General features: G+C 35.4%; 1 protein-coding gene across 1 annotated transcript in view; it reads right to left on the bottom strand.

Moving 5' to 3' along the window:
- Window positions 1-2,583: 2,583 nt before the first annotated feature.
- LOC121411534 (eukaryotic translation initiation factor 5B-like) overlaps window positions 2,584-22,103 on the bottom strand; it is a 33,108-nt gene continuing 13,588 nt past the window's right edge. The window contains 18 exon segments of the mRNA XM_041604318.1: window positions 2,584-3,838; window positions 4,638-4,799; window positions 5,763-6,066; window positions 6,918-6,994; window positions 7,603-7,734; window positions 8,380-8,511; window positions 9,625-9,786; window positions 10,124-10,306; window positions 10,885-10,956; window positions 10,958-11,029; window positions 12,334-12,543; window positions 12,959-13,069; window positions 13,889-13,996; window positions 14,620-14,825; window positions 15,369-15,569; window positions 16,235-16,264; window positions 19,449-19,632; window positions 20,054-20,343. Coding sequence (XP_041460252.1) covers window positions 3,731-3,838; window positions 4,638-4,799; window positions 5,763-6,066; window positions 6,918-6,994; window positions 7,603-7,734; window positions 8,380-8,511; window positions 9,625-9,786; window positions 10,124-10,306; window positions 10,885-10,956; window positions 10,958-11,029; window positions 12,334-12,543; window positions 12,959-13,069; window positions 13,889-13,996; window positions 14,620-14,825; window positions 15,369-15,569; window positions 16,235-16,264; window positions 19,449-19,632; window positions 20,054-20,343 — 2,744 coding nt within the window. The 3' untranslated portion in view covers window positions 2,584-3,730.

Genomic DNA, 22,103 nt, shown 5'->3' with positions numbered 1-22,103 from the left:
AATGGGTAAATTGCTAATTGGTTCTGAATATAACCACTGCCTGTTTGTGCTCCTCCCACATGGTCTTATCCCATATGATCGTCTACCAATTTGTCTAATAACCTTTCCAATTAGGCTCTACCATGTGGTCTACTCTCCATTTGGTCTACTATCCATTTGGTCTACTATCCGCTTGGTCTACTGTCCATTTGGTATAATATCCATTTGGTCTAACATCCATCTGGTCTACTGTCCATTAGGTCTAGTATCCATTTGGTCTATTATCCCTATGGTCTAACATCCATTTGGTCTACTATCCATTTGGTCACTTAGTATGTATGGTTAGATGAACTGTAAATAAATCAAACTTCATTTGACAAAAGTGAACATTAATAAACAAACAAAATGGATATTAGACCAACTGGGCACTGGACTAAATGAGATCTAGACGAAGTGCAGATCAAGTTGTAGTGTAAACCATACATTACATGTAGACCAAATTTATATTAGACATGTGCCGGACCCATTTGGTATTAGACGAACTGCTTGTATACCAAGTGAAGATAAACCATAAAAGGGCATCCACTACCAATGCCTTGACTCATATCACTGTGACAGGATTTCAGGTTTGTTCAAATAAAACTCACTTTCCACAAAAGTTCCTTTAGACAAAGATTTATTTGCTTTGCATTGCAACTGACATAGAAATGCCCATGGCATGAATAATATTCATATTCATCATCATGTAGATCATAGTCATCATTTGCTTGGAATATATAGATTTGAAATTTCATCATTCCACCATCATCATCATCACATGCAAGAAATATCAATCTTAACCAAGCATCAATTCTTCACATCTCTTTTCTTTCTCTTCATTCAAAGATATCATGACTCTGTTCCACCAACCCTTGACTAAACTTAGACCAATGACCTATCAGTGTTAATCTACCTGGGCCCAGTAACACAAAATGTTAGCAATTAATCAACATACCATGAAACGGAAACAGAAACCAATCACATATGTTCTTTCATATTAATAATGATTAATTGCTAATTTTTGTGTTACAGAGCTCTGGACCATGAAGTGATAACATCAATTGTAATTTTTGCTCAGTGTTGTAAATGACTTACAGTTACAATCAACTCTACCATTAAATATTATCTTTTATGTTTGTGAAAGGCCCCTGATTTTCTACAAGTTTCCAGAGTCAAAGTGGGTGTGAGTACAGACCAGAGTTGGTAAATATGCAACATTGGAGTCTGTTTCACAAAGATGGAAATCAACCGAAATCCAACCAACTGTAGAAGCCAATCATGCCACCGCTTGTTTTCACTATCTGTCATAACAAAATGTGAACATCTGCCTATGAGCCTGATTGTGAAAGCAAACTGGCCTGTCATAGTTGGTTGCAATTTCTTTGCAAAAACACATCACTGGAGCATGTTTATGTCTACAACGAAAACATAAATTAATTCATATACCCGATTCTCATAAACATAGTATACTCACAGAATGAGAAGAATTAAGAAAATATCTCTCTTTTGACAAAAGTCATTATCCCTTGAAGATATTTGTGTAAGTAACATTTTTGAAATGTAATCTTCAAGTTTTTGTAGTGAAAGGAAGTTTAAATTATAGTCTACTTAGTATAATTGCCACTATCTCTAATTATAATGCAATAATCTCTTTAGTTAAACTAAAAGTTTGTCATTTTAATATACACATTCATGCACAATAACAAATGAGAGAATTAAAGGGAGAAAAATAAATAAATTTGATAGGAGAAAAAGTCTAAATTGAAAATAGACATTCGTACTACTACTTATTAATATTTTGAACCTTCAGGAATGACATGTCAACATAACAATGCACACAAAAATTGCCATCTTTAGTCTCTCATATCAGACTCATAAATTGGAGATCTTATAAGCTAGTACAACACGTAGCTCATAATGAAACAATAATAATAAATTTGATACAGAAAAAAAGTCCAAATCAAATACACAAATATGGCAATCATGTCATTAAAACTTCCATTCAATCAATGATTCATTAAAATAGATTTTCCACACAACCAGAATAGTCTACTCGGAAGGTGCCAATCTGGATTTACTGAAACCGGTTGGAGGGACTGGAAAATAAAGAGAAATCTGATTGTCAATCTAAGCAGAAACAGAATATGTGTGTACATGTATATTTGGGTTTTCATAATCTACAAATCTCATACCTTCTCAACTGATGGAATTTACAAAGATTGAGAATTTGATAGTACCCAAGTACAAGATCTAGCCATGAGTACAGTTATGAGTAAAGCTTTTAAGATAAATGCCAGTTGTGGTAACGATCTCAAAATAACTTTTTACAGAATCCAATATAATGACCACCCAAGTGTCTGTTTGTATGAATAAAAAATATGTGCCAAAGGATTCTGGAAGAAATTGTGTTATTGTTGAGAAATAAGCGGCGGATTCGGGCACTTCCGTCGGGTCTTTATTCCAGCAATAATAATACACTGTCTCACATGTGCCTATCTGTGTTGGCGATCTTCAGTGTGATCGTTTTTCAGCTAAGATTTATGATTTCACAAAGTTCAGTTTATGTAACTGTACCAGATCTAGATCCACGATGATATAGTAATACTTGACCTTGGTTTTACAGACTTTCTCACGAAATCAGTGTTTTACTGCAACTACTTTGATTTAGCTTTATTGATCAATCCCTATGACCGTATTGTAAGAGTTTACTGACCACTCATTTGAACATATTTCCCCATACAACATCAATCTGGATTGTCATAGCCATTTTGAGATTGATGACAAACCTTTGTGTAACTTTGCCATGGTCTCTTATAAGCACTAAGTCACGAGCTTCCATGGAAGTTGTGAATTTTCATTAGCAAACACCAGACCTTGTGAAAATCACGATGGAGCTACATCTCTGGGACAAAGCTCAAGAAGAAGCTTTGCCACAGCAGAAATTGGTGATGCATTTTGGGCCAGGGAAATTGAGATTACAATGAGGCAATGGGGGGGGAATATAGAGAACATCTGTCAGTCATAAGACTAGGTACCTCTCTAGATGATGGACAAACTGGGTAAACACCAAGGACAGTATCATAAAAACTTTTCATAATAAAAAGATTTGAATGACAGTTTAGGGTTACTGAAACCATTTGATATGATTGGCTGAGAGTGAAATTTCTATAGAAATTGTGCATTTGTTATTTATTTTGTCTTCATGAAGCAAATCTAGAATGGTGTCGAATTCCCATGAAGGCGGACGCTCGAGTCTTTCAGGAAATGGAATTTCAATTTGCTTTTTTATTTCTCGACTGTTACTGATTTATTTTTCTTACTGTTACTGATTTCACAAGATGGTAGCATACATCCCAATGTAGAGTCTTGGCATCCAAGATGTTTGATAATAGATCCATGGTCAAGAAATTAATTGATCCAATACCTCATTGATCCCACATGATTATCTTTCATTCAAATTAGAATAGCAAACTTACTGTCTTGCACGCAACAGACAGAAGGGCTTCACTATTCTTTTTTTCAGTGCTAGTCTAAGGCTTGGTAGCACACAACATCTTTTCATCCACAATGTTCCATATCTCTCACGGCAACAAACCCGTTCTGATGTATCTCAATGAATCATGCACAGCCTTTCCATTCAACCAATGCTGTTAGGAGGTCCTGTCGAAGGACTTGTAGTAGAGTTCTGAACTGTCAAAGGTTTGTAGTGATCTCACAATATTCCTAGCATCTTCTTGAGTTCAATCATCACATGCCAATCAGGTTTTTCTAATTCATCCCTGAAGTAGGTCTTGACAGCGTCTATCGATTCTCTGCTGATCTGTAGAGGACAATAAGAAACATCCATGAAGCAAATGCAATTATCACCTACAGACCTTATGCATTGACATCATCATGCTGCCGTCTTAGAGGCTGAAGTCATTGCCTTACATGCGTTTGATGATCTGCAGCCGACACATCTCTGACAACTCTGTTACACTTCTACCTATATCCTCTGAGGGAGGGCGCTTTGAAATTATGACTTCATGTGCATAAGGTCTATACAAGGCAAACTTACCTGTACACCAATGTATATGGCATGGTATTCTTAAGGCTTTACAGGAAGTGAGCCTTATTGCAGTATTACCTATCAAATGTTTCCATACACACAACTGAACTAAGAAAGAGGGCATCATTCATATACTCCCCTGTACCATACATTCATATTCATGTTTGTTTTTTTCAAATCAAACTACTTTGCAGTGAAGTATTTACATGATATTTCTCACAGATTTTAACTGAATTTTTTTAAAGGAGGTTCAATCAGCCACAACTATAAATGAAATCAAATACATGTACAAATTTCTTAAACAAAAATACAGTAAACTATACCGTCCAAACTAGTTCACCATATACTGACAATTATACTTAACAAAATATAAAATTACTGTGGAAAAATTGATGCTGAACATATTCTCCTTATTTCAACTTGGATCGAATGAATTTTTATCAGGGCAGCCTGATTCTGCCCTGATAAAAAAGTGTGAATATGAATATGACTTTGACTTTTTTACATGTAGGTCCTCGTAATCCATCCTATGTGCAAATAAAAAAACACTTATGAGAATATATGTTATTACCTTGCTAACGAGGAGATCGTTGTGATCAAAGTGTCTTCCGTACATCTTTGGGGCGTCACCAGAAACATTTTCTATCTTAACGCAGACCTCTTGTCCCTTGCGAGCTGTATCAACCATCTTATGATTCAGTTCCAGGCTGCTTATAACACCAATGTCACAGTTCTACAAATAAAAATTTAATAATGTAAGAAGCATTGATAATAACCAGGGAGACCCAATTTGCTTGTTTTGACATTGCAACAGATGACATGAGAAAACATTGCAGTTACAATCAAGTAACTTTACCCTTTCAACTGAATAAATTTAAGCAACAAAGTTCAGTAGTAGACTTCAGCAACATTTTGAGGACCAAGTTAAAGTGATATGAGGGAATAAAAGTATTTAAGTTGCAAAAGTTGCCTTCATTTTCTCCAAAGATAATGATTACCTTCTTTTTAAAATAAAAGTGCAATAATATGTCCAGAGTTGAGCAGACAAACTCACATGACATCACAACAGAATCAATGTAACTGCATGATTCATCCTATCACAATGAAACCATGTTCATGTTCTTCCACTTAACTTGAATATTTTTTCAAGACTAAAAGTGTACAATGTTAACTGAGCCGATTTGTTTCACCATTTTTCATAATGAAGCTATTACATTGCAGATCAATTGGTCCAAATAATAGATGATGGCTGGATTAATTATTGACATCCATTCTATATTCCAGCTCTGCAGAGCCAGAGATCTTTCTAACATTGTCCTGAATCATTTCAATTAACCAATTCTATCCAAACAAATTTCGAATATGAAATTCATTTTTTTTTATTCAATCATTATACATGTATACAAAATCATACAAGAATGCACGATATAGTTTAAATCATTCGGGTGCCCCTAAAAGTAAATACCTGATGAGTGGGACACCCAATACATATATATAAACGTACATATAAGTGAAAAGTGAAATCCAAAAGCTACTTCATACAAAATTTTCATGAAATTTATCGGATATATATTACAATTTTTTTTTCTTTACTGATAAGTAGGTGGCAAAGGATAACACAGACTTTGTCAAATAAAGCATCTGACAAGTCCTTTCACGAAACGCTCCCCAGAGTATCCATCTGATCAATACTTACTTCTCTTGAAGGAACAATGATCGGAGTGCCTTGCTTGACAATACCGCCCTCAACAGACACACCAATGACAATGGGATTCCTTGCATTGAAGATGTGTTGAGGAAGGACTCGCAACTTGCAGGGGAAGACGGCTATATGTTTGTATTGCTCCTTATTCCTCTTCTTTATTTCTTCACGGTAAGCCATGAATCGATCAAAGAGATGGTAGATGATATCGGCTTGGAAGATTTTGATGTTCTCGCGGTCGGCCAGCTCCTGGGCATCGCGTTCTACTTTGATGTCAAAGGCCAGGATGACGGCGTACCTGGAGGGAGTGTCAGATATAGAAGATTGCATTCACAATTATGAAAAGCAAGTAAAGTTGACATTACTCAGTTTTTAGCAGCACTTATCATATCCATTGTATGACTCATGTCCTTGACAAGACATTTATCTATTTTCCACTTTCCACCTAGATGTAGTATGAATGGGTAAACAGAAGGAAGGAATCCCTTGAATGCTCAAGCACACCATCAGGGTAGCCATGCTAAAGCCGGGGTAATAGCATACACACTTTAATAGAAATACTGTATTTAAAGTGCTATGTAAATGTTGCATATTATCAACATTATATTTTAGCAGCAAATATCAAATGGTAACCAATATCTTTTTCAGAGCATAGCAAACTGGAGGCATCTAGAGCACAATAGGTTCACAACATTCAAAGTGAAGAATCTTATATTAATATTGCCTCTGATTAATGACCCATATGTCCAAAGGACAGAATGTTTTCCACTCAATACAGTCTGTGTCTATGAAATAGGGGAAGATAAAACATTAACAATACACCTTAGGTTTTGGTAATTCAGCTTGGGGAGATTCTTAAGACTGTTTTCAACATTGCTTGTGAGCAACAGTGAAGAAGCAAATGCTAATTAAATGATGGTAGTGTTGTATGCAATCAAATTGACAAATTTTCAAGTGACTCATAAAATTATTACAATGCAGACATGACTCTTGATTGAATTTTGAAACATAACTTCACTGCCACATTCAAGTTCAATTGCATAGATGTTACTATTATGGTATATTAACAATGAGAAAACAGCCAGTCAAAATCAAGGATTTTGTGAAAGTTAACTTTTATGCATCAGGGCCCTGACGTAGTGCACTTACTGACTGTCATGTTCCAGCATGACCGATGCCTTCATGACGTCTTTCTTGTGAACTGGACCAATGTTGATACCAGAGTACTGAAAAAGAACACAGTCAAGAGGTGAAAATAAGAGACTAATCATCTTTTATCGGGTAGGATTTCAACTTATTAACAACAGCTCTTGTGAAAACAGGGCAAAGGCATGTACAAGAACTACATCTCTGAGAACAGTTAGTTTTCCCAGCATAGACACCATCCTTGTGCTGGCTTTGGGCATTGTGGCTATGGAAATAAAGTTGACTTTACCATGTATTAAGGCAATGACGGGAATACAATCAGAATTACATAGGGTCTGATGGAAAAATTACATTGCATTCATCAGTGTGCACCAGATATAAACTACATGTAATGGATGCCAATGTGATCAAAGTTAAACATAATTTCACAGAAGACTTAAATATGGCAATATAAAAGAAGCTAATACCATGCTTCATTCCAGAATATTCCTTATCATAATTTTATAGGTTATATACGAAATACAGTTAACCTTTGGGAAAATAACCTTTAAATGGCATACTACAAGGGGGTATGTATTCCATTGTATAGTAATTCTTCATGAAAAAACTCCCAACTCTACATAAAATGGTCGATCAGTGTATGGTACTTGAGCAATGACCCAGTAGGGACATGGTAAAATAAACTTACTGGAATTTTGGAAGTCCTGAGGAATTCAAGAAGAGCTTCAAGGGAGCCAAGTGTTGAAGCTTGAACATAGACTCCCCTCTCAGAGAGCTTGATGCTTGTCAGTGCAGCTTTCAGGAGACGTGATACTTCTTCCTGTAAGGTAAAGATATATTAACATCGTTCCATGGTGTCGTCTGTGACAAACTGGGAGGTGAAAGCAAGAGTCGCTAAGGTCTCTTCTTCCAGTAATAATGGTGATAACAGCAATTTCCCCCTATACTTATAACAATAAATGCAGTGGGCTATAAAGAACAAAAAAATTCTAAAAACACTTACCATAAGTTTTTTGAAAAGATTCTGCATCAATACATTGTATTACATGGAATAAGCATTGAAAATTAGAAAACATAAATCTTAATTTAACTTATCATAATAATTAAAGAAAGATTTGGGTTGCAATAGCCCTCCGTAATGAGCTTTTCATCCAACAAATTTGAGTCAACTTGTCAACTTGACCTTATAAGACTAAGATCTGAAAGGGATAGGTACAAGTTGTGTAAAGCTAGCCTAGTCTATTACACTGGTAACAAACTTACTGGTCATTCAATCGAGGGGGGGGGCAATTGACCATTAAACAAGTTAGAATAAGAGCCCAGTAATGTTACACCATCTGAAAAGGAGGCAGAATGGCTATTAAGTATTAAACAATTACAATAGAGTTTAGAAAGAAATGCATAGCTTCATATCCTAGCCTGCACTCAGTCTTCAGTCACAGTATAGATTCTATGATAACATTACCTTATGGATCTCTATTTCATCTGGTTGTTGAGCTACTAACATAGGAAGTCCAGCCAAAGCTTTCTCTAGATCCTTGGCTAATACCTTCACTCCTTGGGCTCCCTTGATCTCTTTGTGTTTCACATACTGATTCTAAAAATACAAAATTAATGATGTTAAGCAAGATAATAATAATAATAATAGCCAATTTTTATTATTAAGCACTTTTCCCAGAATGGCCCAAAGCACATTACAGCATATTATTACCCCGGTCATTGGATTCATTTCAATCAAGCACGAAAAGTGCACAATTTCCACTCCCTGGGGAGCATTCCTTGCATTCGTCGCAGCCACATTGTGGCGCTGGCAAAATCAAACATACAATATCTTTCGCATCCTAGCGGGTACCCATTTAGCACCTGGGTCGAGAGTGGCAAAGTGTGCATTAACGCCTTGCCAAAGGACGCCAGACCGCGGTGGGATTCGAACACACGACCCTCTGATTACAAGGCGAGAGTCAGAACCACTACACCACGGCTTTACAATTGTATCTTAATTGTACTTTTACTGGGCTTCATTCAGCCCCATCCTGGCTAGAGGCAGCCCATCCCCTGCCCTTGCACCATGATCTATTTCATGGACATGCATAATGCATTGGTGTGTGTTACAATTGTATTGATTCTTTGTTAAAAAATAAAAATGATGTATCTGTATCTGTCCGTTGATGTACAATCACCAACATCTGGTTGTCGCGTACGTTTGGGTTTAGGGAGTCAAGCGCTAAACACAGTTAATTTTGGTAGTGTGCTTTGGAGACAAGGGTGTTAAAGTCCAAACTTTCAAGTTTGAGTTTGAATACTCCTACGTCTTTAGAATTTCTGACATCCTCAGAGAGAAGGTTCCATTCTGGGATGGTCAATTCGTAATGCATTGGCTTGCATTACGAATTGCACTTTTGATTAAAAAAAAAAAAATTTTGTTGAATATTTTGTATCAATAATTATCAAATAAAGCTATAATCATGCAACCTTTAGTCCATTGTACTCTTTGCAATGCTCTCTGTACATGTAGGTCCTTCTACATTTAATGAAAAAAAAATATATTGTTCTTTATGCAGCCATATCTACTGTAAACATTTAACTACATCAACATGAGTTGTAAATTTTGTAATGATTGATTGTGGAAAACTAAATGAGAGGAAATAACATGAAAACGCTTTTGGCAAATACACTAAAAAAGCTTCCAAAGAAACTTGAGAATATTTACCTTGACTCTGAGTTCCTTGAGAGGCTGAGGCATTAACAACCCTCTGACCTGGGATACAATAGGACCTTCCTGACCAGCTACTACTATCGTATCTCCTTCTCTTAGTGTTCCATTCACCAGAACTACATCTATCGTTGTACCAAGACCCGGTAATGATTTCACCTAGCAAATAATAAATACATACTAAATGTAATCAAAATAACTATGAGGATCATTTTTTTCTAGAGTTACAGGTTTGAGAGTTCAAAATTGAATCTAGTAATCAACCATGAGTTTAGATACCTACTGCAAAATTCATAAATCGGTTTGTGGTGATTTACCAGGGAAAAAAAATCACTTCGCAGAAAGGAAACTTGGTTGAATGTACAAAAAGGCTGATATTTAATGAAATTGAACAGATAGAGTTGAATTAAAAAAAATTCATATACAATGGAATTATCAAGGACAGCTGGAGCATTGGTAGACTAGCATGATATACAATACCAAGAAGGACACTCACCTCTAATGTAGTAACTTGCAGCATCTCTGAGAAGGCTAGTCTCTTTGCTAGTAACGTCTGGCTGAGAGTGACGATGAGTGAGATAAGGTTTCCCATACCGTCTCCAGAATGAGCAGATGTAGGAACGAGGGAGATGTACGTCTTAGGATCTGGGTTGTCATTGAAGAGGGCAGCATTCAAACCCTGGAATAAACAAAATCATTTCATTTATCTTTAATCAATTACTGAATTTACTTAGATATTGGAGAATCAGCTTATGAATAAGCCCATTGTGACAATCACCATACTATACTTTTGTTGATAAGAGGTATATTTGACAGGATTGTGATGCCAAGGCAATTCAAATTCAGATTCAAAATTATCAACACGTGGATGGGCTTAGACTGCTAATGGGCAGCCTATTCCACTTGTTAATGGACCTTAAAGCATGGGACCTCTTCCAGATGCCTGGTGCCTTTTTTTAAATATTTTCCATAAAACCAATTTAATGTCAAATTGTGAAGAAGTTCTTTCAATGAAAACACTAACACCAAACAAATTGCAAGGGTGAAAACAACACCAACACCTTGCTGCTCAACACTCTGCATCTTCTGACCCACAGTACACAGCGAACACTGTAATGAAATTATTTCACAAAAAATACCAACACCATGTTATCAATCACTTGACATCATCTCACCCACAAGGCAATCACAGATGACATTCTTTAAAAAAAAAACACACCACCAAACAGATAACACCAACATCACTTTACATCTTACCTGCTCAGCAAATTCTGTGATGATATTTCTAGTTCTTTCTTCAAACTCATCCCTAGTTGCAGGACAGTCTATTTCTCTTCTGTTTCTTGATGGTGTTAGTCACATCTGTATGGGGGCTGGTCTTCCATTCAAATAACCTATCAATCTGTATTAGTTTTAAGCAAAGGGTAAGTCATGAGCTGGGCTAATTTCAATGAAGGTGAATCAACGTTTCAGCTGAGATAAATGTCTGATTGGCATTCTCATTGCATTGGTTATGACCTAGGTCAACTTCATGGGGCACAAAATGCCATCTCATTCACTTTGAGAACAAAATATTTCAATTCTGCTGTGAAAAGTTGTCAAAATATCAATTTTGTAAAATTATGAGGAAAGGACAGTATATGGGTATAAAATGAATGTCTATAAATTATTTTGGTACATTATTTCTGTCATAATCATTATTAATATGATTACAATATATCAACCCTAACTCAGCTGGGCTTTTTTGTTTGTTCTGTGGCAGGGGAGGGGTTGATTAAACCTCCCCGAGATATCGGCCGCCGATCGCGCGAGCGCCGCAAAAATTTGCACGCTGGTAGTGTGCTATGTAATCTACAAGGCTGTATGGTAAAATTTTCCAAAATAATGAGATTTTATTTTATATGAATTAATTATGCTAATTTATGCATAAATCATACTTTTTGCTCTAATACACTAAATAAAGCTCATAGAATGCTAATTTTTGGTGAAAATATTCTTTGTAGCATTCTTAACAATCAAAATTGAAAAAAACTTTGTTTTGGAAATCAATTTCTTATATATTTTATTGTTAAATGAATTTCTCATGTATTTCTTTGTTTTTCAACCTTTTGTTTTTCTTTGTTTTTTTCACCAGATTTATTGCACAACCTTTTTGAAGCATAATTATGCTAAAATCAATTGATTTCAGCTGTTTAAAGTAAAAATAATCATATCTTTATGAATAAGATGAGAAAACTCAACAAATTTTGGTCTCAAAAAGATGCGCGAGACTTAAAAGTATAAACTCTGTGAGTGGCGCGGTCAAAAAATTTTGCGCGGCGGAATGATCGCAGAAAATGTTGAGGGGGGGGGGTTTGATTCAACCCCCCCCCCGGTCATTTTAGGGTTAAGAAGTATGGGCTATTTTTAGACATGAGTTGTAGCCAAATTTAAATACCAGAATACCACTTACTGGTAATAAATAACCCAAGAGAAGTGGAGAATAGACTAAGGCATTGGAACACAAAAATATATGATTGATTGCAAATGTAAAACAAAGGCCAAACCTTTGACAAATAATAAACTTTACATTCAGTAAAATTAAAATCACTTGACAAAGACAACATAGCAGCTATAGCTGATGAAAGTAAGAAAGGGTTTATGAAATATCCCAAGATCATTTCATGATTCTAATAAATGCCAAGCCCAAAATGTGAAATGACTCACTTTATTAAGGGCTACTATGAAAGGTGTCTTGCGTTGCTTCAAGAGGTTTATTGATTCTATCGTCTGAGGTTCCAGACCGTGCATGATATCAACGACTAGGATAGCGATGTCACATAGCGATGACCCCCTCGATCTGAGATTGCTGAAGGACTCGTGACCAGGTGTGTCGATGATAAGAAGACCAGGAATCTTCATTTCTTCTTTGGCAAACTACATTGGAATAAAGAATTAATTCTCAATCTAGTGTAGAGTCTCAGATATAATAAAATTATGCATTCTTCACTGTGGAAACTGAAAAAAAGAGCGTGCATCAAGAGTCATTTCGTTTCTCTTGTTAGCTGGCTAATTAAAGAGCCTGATCTGATGAACATTTCATCAACATTTCTGTCTCATAAGTTATAAGATCTGACAACTTTCCTTAATTTTGATTGGCTGAGAAGCCTGTGTCTGACTGTCTTTACAGATACTGATGGATAAAATTTACAAAAGTCCTTTCATGACATGTTCCCCAGTTTATCATGGACAACTGAAATATTTGAGCATGAAAGTCTGTATTGAAAGAAGCAATGCAATACATTTAATAAGCTTTAATGTCCAGATTCCGAACATGCCTATGGGGCCTCACCTCTCTACACATCTTAGTCTGATCTTGTATAGCCTGTTGAGGGACCATGGTAGCACCTATCTGTTGAGTAATACCTCCAGCCTCTCCGTCTTGTACATTACTATGACGGATCTAGAAGAGAAAAACACAAGGATAATCAAACTAGATGAGACATACCTGGAAATGTACCAAAAACCCCTTTCACAATTGGTGGTGGAACTGCTTACAACCGTTGCGATTCTGTGCAACATATATTGTGACCAAATGATCACAAACGATCGGACGAGCAATTGTGAAAGCCCCTTTAGCACAAGAATTTTAGCACAACTGACATGAGATATTGTCTAGTGTGCATAGAAAGATAGATAAAGAGTTCTTTTGATACTGCTTGAATAGTTTTAATTGGATATCAGAGAAAAATCTAATTGATGCAATAACAAAACCTACACTCTACCATTTGGTCTGGCATATTTAGAGGGAAATAGACACTTAGTTTATAGTGCACTGTTTGGTTTAAACATGGTGCAATATACAGACAATCTAGTTTTAAAAATCTCACTAGTTGCAATCCATTTCTGCCCCAATTAATTCTTTATGATAGAAGAATACAATAAGCATGGATTATGATTATTGAGGTGTGGTTCAAAGAATTTGTGTATAAACTATCTTGAAAGAGCTTGATTTTGTGCAAACAAAGTTTGTCACAATGCTAGGGCAGTGGCTGACTCTCTGAGTGACCGTCTGTGGGTAGAAATAAAATCACTATGTCAGGACATTTACTGTACGTTGCCATTTCCTACTCTTTTCATATTCACACAAAACTTAACGGACAAGAGAAATACCACACAAAAAAGAATTAAATGTTCATGTACATGTTGCAAGCTTAACAACAGGATCATTGATGTGCCCTGGTGCAGTATAAGGAAGACCTTGTACAATCCAATCACTCACCTTGTCTAAGATCTTGGTTTTACCAGTATCTACGTGACCTAAGACACACACCACAGGAGACCTCAGATGATCCGTTGTCCTTCGCTTTTCAGCCTCTTCCCGACGTTTCTGTATTAAAACACAAACAAAAACAGAATGTGATCTAGGAAAATGTGGCGCACGAATGATAGAAAATGGAAGCATGTATTTCATATTGGTCAGATTCATTCTCCTTTGAATAGGACATTATCTTATATTTTGATGAAACATGTGTCAAAGAGGCTTCGAGTTCAAAGTGTGCAAGAAGGAAATTTGTAACATACCAAAAGAAATTTAACTCCACAGAATATTTATTAACTCTTATGTAATTATTCTTCTCTCACTTACAAATACCCATCACGTAGCTTATAAAAAATGAAATCGTTCATACATCTGCAACAGGGCTTGAATTAATCCAATGTTATCAAGACGATGATGACCTTGGATACCATTTTGATTGGCCTTAATGCACCTTTTCATTGACTTTGATATTTTTTGTGTCCATTTAATTTTTCCCATTAATACTGCAATATAGAAATGTGGTCAACAGAGAAATGGCCTTGCCCTATAAAACATATTGAAATTTAAGGCTTGCTGCAAATTTTTTAATTTCAAATTAATTAATGTATTCATTTTTTGAGGGGAGTATGGACTTTTATCAGAATATCATAATTACTATTTGATCTGCAGTTTTGAATTTTATTGATACTTACCTCTATCCTCTGCATAGCTCTATGTCTTATCTTCTCTTCTTTGCTCATCTCATCATCGCTTGAGACATCACTCTCAGATTCTTCCTCCTCCTCCTCCTCATCTTCTTCACTGCTTTCTTCCTCTTCTTCACTTTCTTCTTCACTCTCCTCTTCATCCTCTTTGCTCTCTTGTGATTTGATGGTGATATTGGCTTTGGGCATTTTATCTGTAAATGCAAATTGTGCATGAATATTAAAGGTCAAGTCCAGCTCAGCGAAAAAGCGGACTGAATAAACTAAGAAAATTGAAACATGACAATACTGTAAATTTCATCAAATTAGGACAATAAATACAAAAATTGTTGATTTGTCTGTAAATGCATTGTATATCAGAGTATTAAAGGGCATGTCCATCCTAACAAAAAGCTGAATGAATTAAGGGAGAAAAGAAGATAAACATGATAACAGTAAAATTCCATCAACATAGGACAGAAAATAAGAAAATTGATGGTAAATTTTGTGAAACTCCATGTAAAAATCTTGGAAGTCATAAGAACTTGACCATGTGGCAACCCAAAATTTTCAGATCAATGCCCCCCCCCCCTGAAATGCATACATGTGCTGTTTGAAGTCATTGGTTAAACATTTCTTAATTTATCATGAGAACAAAAACTGGAAGGGAGAGTGCACAGAAAACCCCTAAATCATAATATATCCAGCACATACCTACAATGGGTAGAGGTATAAAAACAAGACATCTATCATCTTACCGGCTTCTTCCTCTGCTTCGTCTTCCTTTTTCTCCTCCTCATCACTCTCTTCATCCCAGTTATCAGCTACATCATCCTCTGCATCCCAAGATTCTTTGACCTCATTATCAGTCTTCTCTTCCTCTTCCTTCTCTCCTTTCTCATTCTCAGCAGACGTAGAATCAGTCAATTGTTCTTCAGATTTCTCCTCTTCCGCTTGTTCTAATTCATGTGAAAATGCAGAAAACACTTAGTCGTGATAATGAATTTGAACAGAATCCAACAAAATGACCGGCAACGATTTGTAATTATTTGTTGCCCAAATGATATAGCCGATTGATTCAAGTTAAGTAACATTTGACTGTACATTCATTATACTTAATATGACTCACAAAAACAACTTAGACAGCATAACATCCAATCATCTTTGTACATATTAACAATTCTTGTTGATACATGTATCATTATGAAATCAAGAATAATCAATATGTAATAAGATGTGAATTATCCTACATATTCACTGTGATAGGGACATTAAAACATTGTCTACATGACTGAATAGGTTCATCTGACTGGTGCGATAACATGAGAAAACATTATTTTTTGACAATCATGAAATTTCACCTGTTTTACCAGGGGGGGAGGGCAGTTTTATTGATTATGGAAAATTGAAAGTGTTCACCTTATTATTTACATGCAATAACTTTGTGTTAATAATAAATACTCCACCTGTCCAGCATCGGTATTCATTTATTTAGTACCTTCATTTTGTTAGCCTATACCATTTTTAAAGAAAAATCCTTAACAAAATAATTATCTTTAAAAGTAATCAGTAACTTTACACTGATTCATTCTATTAGAATTTAGAAAAAAAATCACAATCTTACCTTGATTATTGTTTTCTTTTGAAGATTGGACTGTACAAGAATAAAATGAAAAACAATTTAAGAAACAAATAAAACAAGGCACTGATATAAAATACAATCAGGGGTAAAACATTGTGAGATTTAATATCTATTGCAACTTTTTAAACATGATTTGCCTGGAGTTTACACTCAATTGTAAAATTGATGGCAACTTCTATGTTACAGGGCACCAATATCGTTTTTCATATCATTAAAAAAAAAATCACCATCTAATGTTTACTACAAAGTATTACATGTAGTTTGGTGTTGTTTAATGACTAGATAACCTTGTTCAAATCCCAGTCCTACATCTTTAGAAAATCAAGTCTTGAAGTTAACACTATCCCCATTTGAAAACAATGTTATTGCAGCCATGTTTACCCTCAATAGTGATTATTTCACACTTATGAGAATCAAGGTTTCGTCGTGCCAACAAGCTCTGCTTTTTACTTAGGGTCCCCACATTTGTTACATACTGAAGTGTACCTTATTATTAAATACTTATTAATGTTAATCTTTAAGTACTATGCTTAAGAATATATTTGTTATTTATATTGCTGTAAAAGTGGAATAATAAATTCAATTCAATTCAACAAGTGGTCACATATCAACATACAGAGGAAAGAGGATCTTAGATCAAGACACTAAGTTTACCCTGACTTTATTCAAGTCAGATGAATCTTATTGCACATTTTACTGAAAATGGATAATATATGATATATACTGCAGTAAATACCACAAAGCTTTGTGTCAAGAAACAAGAATCCAAAACATAACATATTTGTGAATAATATCTACCAACACATTAGCACGTAACTTTTCAATAGCTTGTTTTTTTTGGTTTTCTTTAATAGTTTTAATAGGCAATGTCTACCAAAACAGTTCTATGTGAATTCAATGTTGTTTATTTCTCTTTTTATTGAGCAACTATCTCTACATTTCTTTCTGCAGAAGAGAGTAACCGAGTGGGTGTGTCATAAAGCTGTTCATACAGTTACGAACGACTTACGCACGACTGGAACATGTTCTTAGGTCATAACTCAATTACATAGGGATATCAAATAGCACAAGAAAGGATCACCAGTCGTGTGTAAAGTCATTCGTATCTTACAAATAGCTTTATGAAACACCCACCGGGCGTGTTCCAAATGCAAATAAGCATAACTGCCACAATTGCTACAAAGAGTCGAAAACAATTCTTGGAGCAACAGGTCCCTGTCTAGAGGGAAGCAGACTATATTAAAACAAGTAGAACGCCTCTGGCCGTCTCACCTGCATCATGCGATTCAACATAGCAGCAGTGCTGACTTTGAAAACTACTATCACTCACACAAGATGTTCAGTGATACTTGGTTACTCTTATTTCCACGTTTAATGAATTAGACAAATACACTTACAGAGATAGGATGGTAATTCAACAAATACCCCCAATGCGGCCAAAGTTCATTGATCTCACATGACCTTTGACCTTGATCATGTGACCTGAAACTTGCACAGGATATTCAGTGATACTTGACTACTCTTATGTCCAAGTTTCAAAAGTCAGATCAATAAACTTGCAAAGTTATGATGGTAATTTTACAGATACCCCATTATGGCCAAAGTTCATTGACCTTTGAACTTGGTCATGTGACCTAAAATGCACACAGGATGTTCAGTGATACATGTCCAAGTTTTATGAACTAGACCAACATACTTTCAAAGTTATGATGGTAATTCAACAAATACCCCCAATTCGGCCAAAGTTCATTGACCTTAAATGACCTTTGACCTTGATCATGTGACCTGAAACTTGCACAGAATGTTCAGTGAAACTTGATTACTATTATGTCCAAGTTTCATGAATCAGATCCAAAAACTTTTAGGCCCGTATTCTGAAGTCGGGTTTAACTTAAACTCAGGTTTAAAGTTGTGGTTTAAGTATGGAAAGCCAAAAGTATCAACATTTGTATTAAGTTGTATGTTTCTTTTGTCTACTGTGCTCTTTCCTGATTCATCGATGGTGAAGACAATCATTTATGTATACTTCCTACACAATTATAAATGATTTGAGAGCCGGCTGAGCTGAAGTATGATGTCTTTACTGTGAGTGAATTATGTAACAATTGGCTGTCCATACTTAAACCACAACTTTAAACCTGAGTTTAAGTTAAACCCGACTTCAGAATACGGGCCTTAAAGCCTGTGTATAGCTTTGGTAAAGGGTCAATAATGTGATTGATAATCGAATATCATCTAATATGACAGTCTTACTGAAGCGTAGAGACCGTTAGATATTTTTCCAACTGCACTTCTCTGAGAAAATTTCAAATATTCAAATCTTGGATATATAGCGCCCTCTCTCGGCGATGTTTGTTTTAAATTAAAAAAATGGGCATTCAAGCACTTATCTTATAAATTTAGTGATTAGATATCCAAAAGTTACAGACAAAGAACATATCTTGAAAGTTTCAGCCCATTCCATGATTTGGAATAGGATTTAATTGAAAGACAAAAACACACAGATATTTTAATTTGATCGGGTGACCCGATAAAGTTAAATTTCCATGTAAAATCGCAAAATTTATCATGTAAAACACATTTTCATTTCATATCCTCCACATCATAACTGTTATAGGGCATATCCATTCATATTAGCTAGCAATGAATTGGAATAGTGATAGGTGCATTTTGGTGGATTTACCAAAACTATACACAAGCTTTAAAGTTTTGATTGTAATTCAACAGATACCCCCAAATCGGCCAAAGTTCACTGACCCTAAATGACCTTTGACCTTGGTCATGTGACGTGAAACTCATGCAGGATGTTTGGTGATACTTGATTAACCTTATGTCCAAGTTTAATGAACTAGGTCTATATATTTTCTAAGTTATGATGACATTTCAAAAACTTAACCTCAGGTTAAGATTTTGATGTTGATTCCCCCAACATGGTCTAAGTTCATTGACCCAAAATGACCTTTGACCTTGGTCATGTGACGTGAAACTCATGCAGGATGTTTGGTGATACTTGATTAACCTTATGGCCAAGTTTCATGAACTAGGTCCATATACTTTCTAAGTTATGATGTCATTTCAAAAACTTAACCTCAGGTTAAGATTTGATGTTGACGCCGCCGTCGGAAAAGCGGCGCCTATAGTCTCACTCTGCTATGCAGGTGAGACAAAAATAAATAATATGATCATAGAGACTTACCATCTTGCTTCTTTTTCCTTCTGTCTCGCTTGCCATAGATAACCCTAGTTTCTTCACTGCCTTTGGTAGGAATGGCCAAACCCTGTTCTTTCATAGCCCTCAACATCTCCTCAGCTCGACGTTTCTTCTCTTTTTCTTTTGGAGTCAGGTAAGTACCGTCCAATTTCATCTGCTCTATTCTCTCCTGTAAAAGTGAAAATAAACAATGTTATTCACTATTGCTATACAATTCAATTTTGGAAAATACAGAATACAACCATGAACTTATTAAACCCAAGGGCTAAATTGTTGGTGTTTTTTTTTTTCCAATATCCATCTAATCTGAAACTTTATCAAATTACATCTATATTTCTTCATTTCCATTAATCAATTAATTTCTAAATTCAATTACATATCAGCTCCTTTCTATTATTACTTATTACTCATACTGCACTTTTCGTTTAAGAAATATTTTTTATTTTCTAATCTTTTAATTTTCATTTTTATCTTACATATCATATCTATTCATTATCTTATTATACGACTATTATAATCATTATTTCATTTATCTATATATATTTACTTTTAATATTCATGTTTGGAAAGGAAATATAGTTATTACACACCTTTTTCTTTTGTTTCTGCCTCTCTTTCCTCTCCTTTTCTAACCTAATTTTCTCAAGTCTCTGATTTTCTGCTTCTTCCGCAGCTTTCTGTTTAGCTTCCTCTTCTGCTTTTAATCTCTCCTCTTCTTCTTTCATCTTCTTGAGAGCTTCCTGCATCAGTTTCAGTTGTCCTCTGCCAGGCTTCTTCTTTTTCTCATCTTCCTCACCCTTCTTTCCCTTCTTCTTCTTTTTCTTCTTTCCACTCTCTTCCTCCGCTTCATCTCCGTCATCTTCTTGAGGCTCCCCTTCCCCTACGAAAAGCAAACACGTTCATGTCATGTTGTATCTCATAGGCCAGCATTTTGAATTCAGGTTTAATAGAAACTCTGGTGTAAAGATGTACATGTATTTTAAATATGGATTGCCAAATGTGACAGGTATCTCTGACAGTTCAAGTTCAATTACACAGCTAAATCGACACTCAAATCATTCATTACTGACTGAGAATAATTACTGAAATGATTCTCCTCATCATTAAAGTATGAGAAATGGTCCAAGTAAGATATGAACAAAAAATACATACACAATTTTGAAATTTATGACTTCCCATGATTTAAAAAAAAAGTTAGACTATGCATATTAAACTGAATTCACAAAACAAGCCATACACTTAACTTTCTAAAACACTTTGTGCAATATGTGACCTCATTCAGTGTTATGACACACTCATTATTATACAGTTTATCATCATGTTTGGCCTGGAAGCTTCTTCATGCACCAATTACAAATACCAACATCAAACACTATACATCAAATCCTTTCACTTCAAATGAACTTAAACCTGAAAGCCACCCTGGTTTCTGAATCTGATGTGGACATCACACAGTAGTCATTCTGCATCCCCCCATCAGATGCTCAGGGTTTCTAATCCCACATTACAATATAACAAATTTTCTTAAGTAACACATTATACTGCTCCAAATCACAAAATTTATCATTCACTTGGTCTAAATAATGAAGTAGACTTCGCCAGCAAATTGATGTGGCAAAGTTTTGATGGGATACACCCATCATCATCATCAGGTGGTTGGATAAAACTAAGGCAAGTTTGGAAACAACCCCGAGAGTTTGTCTATCTACCACTGATGATGATGGGCAAATCCCGTCAAAAACATGAAGCCATCAACTTTCACATTAAGTTCAGATACTTAACTCATAAATTATTATCAACACAGTAGGGGAAGGCGGGGTAAGTTGAGCATAGGGGCAAGTTGAGCCACCAGCCCCAGGCCAATAATGAATGAGTCAGACATTGTGGTGGTGTCATGTATTGATGACCCATAGCATAACCCTTAACCCAACCACTTTATTTCCAACTTTAAACGAAAAGTACTTTTTCAGAGGGAAAAATACAACTTTCAGCCAAAAAAGTAAAAAAGGGTGTGAAATAGATAAGTGCTTTTTACCCACACACCTCTTTAAATATATATAGAAAAATGAACAATATTGTTAGTCCAGGCATGGATTCTCATTCTTGTCATAGTTTTTTACATGATGAATGCATAAGAAATGTGTGGATGTGAAAATATCGCAATAAGTTTGGACTGGGGTAATTTAAGCCAAATCAACATGGGGCAAGTTGAGCCATGTTAATTCTTATGGTGATGTATAATAAAAAAATTAAAAAAAAATGTAAAAGCCATTGATATGCAGGCAGAAAGGAGCAAATTCACATGACAGTTCTTTTAATTTTAGAAGATGTTAGAATTTATAGAGAATTAGCAAGTGAAAAGACTTTAAATGAAAAATTGACATCCTGGTTCTTCCCGCATACATTTTGTACATAGTTTTTTTGGCTCAACTTACCCCAGACGGTGGCACAACTTACCCCATATATGGGGCAAGTTGAGCCATTTGACATCAGTTTTTTCAAAGGTCACGATGACTTTCAGTGTGGGGGTAGAAAGTTATATGTAGGTGAAAAACATTTCCCAAGAATCAAATTTAAAGGCAAGGTACTTCTTTCTACAATAGTACTAGTCATATCAATTCTAACATGCAAAATGCAAAA

Source organism: Lytechinus variegatus, chromosome 1 (genome assembly GCF_018143015.1).
Source record: "Lytechinus variegatus isolate NC3 chromosome 1, Lvar_3.0, whole genome shotgun sequence".
NCBI classification, from domain to species: Eukaryota; Metazoa; Echinodermata; class Echinoidea; order Temnopleuroida; family Toxopneustidae; genus Lytechinus; species Lytechinus variegatus.
The sequence above is the reverse complement of the archived record's forward strand: the minus strand, read 5'-3'. Positions and strand labels throughout refer to the sequence as shown.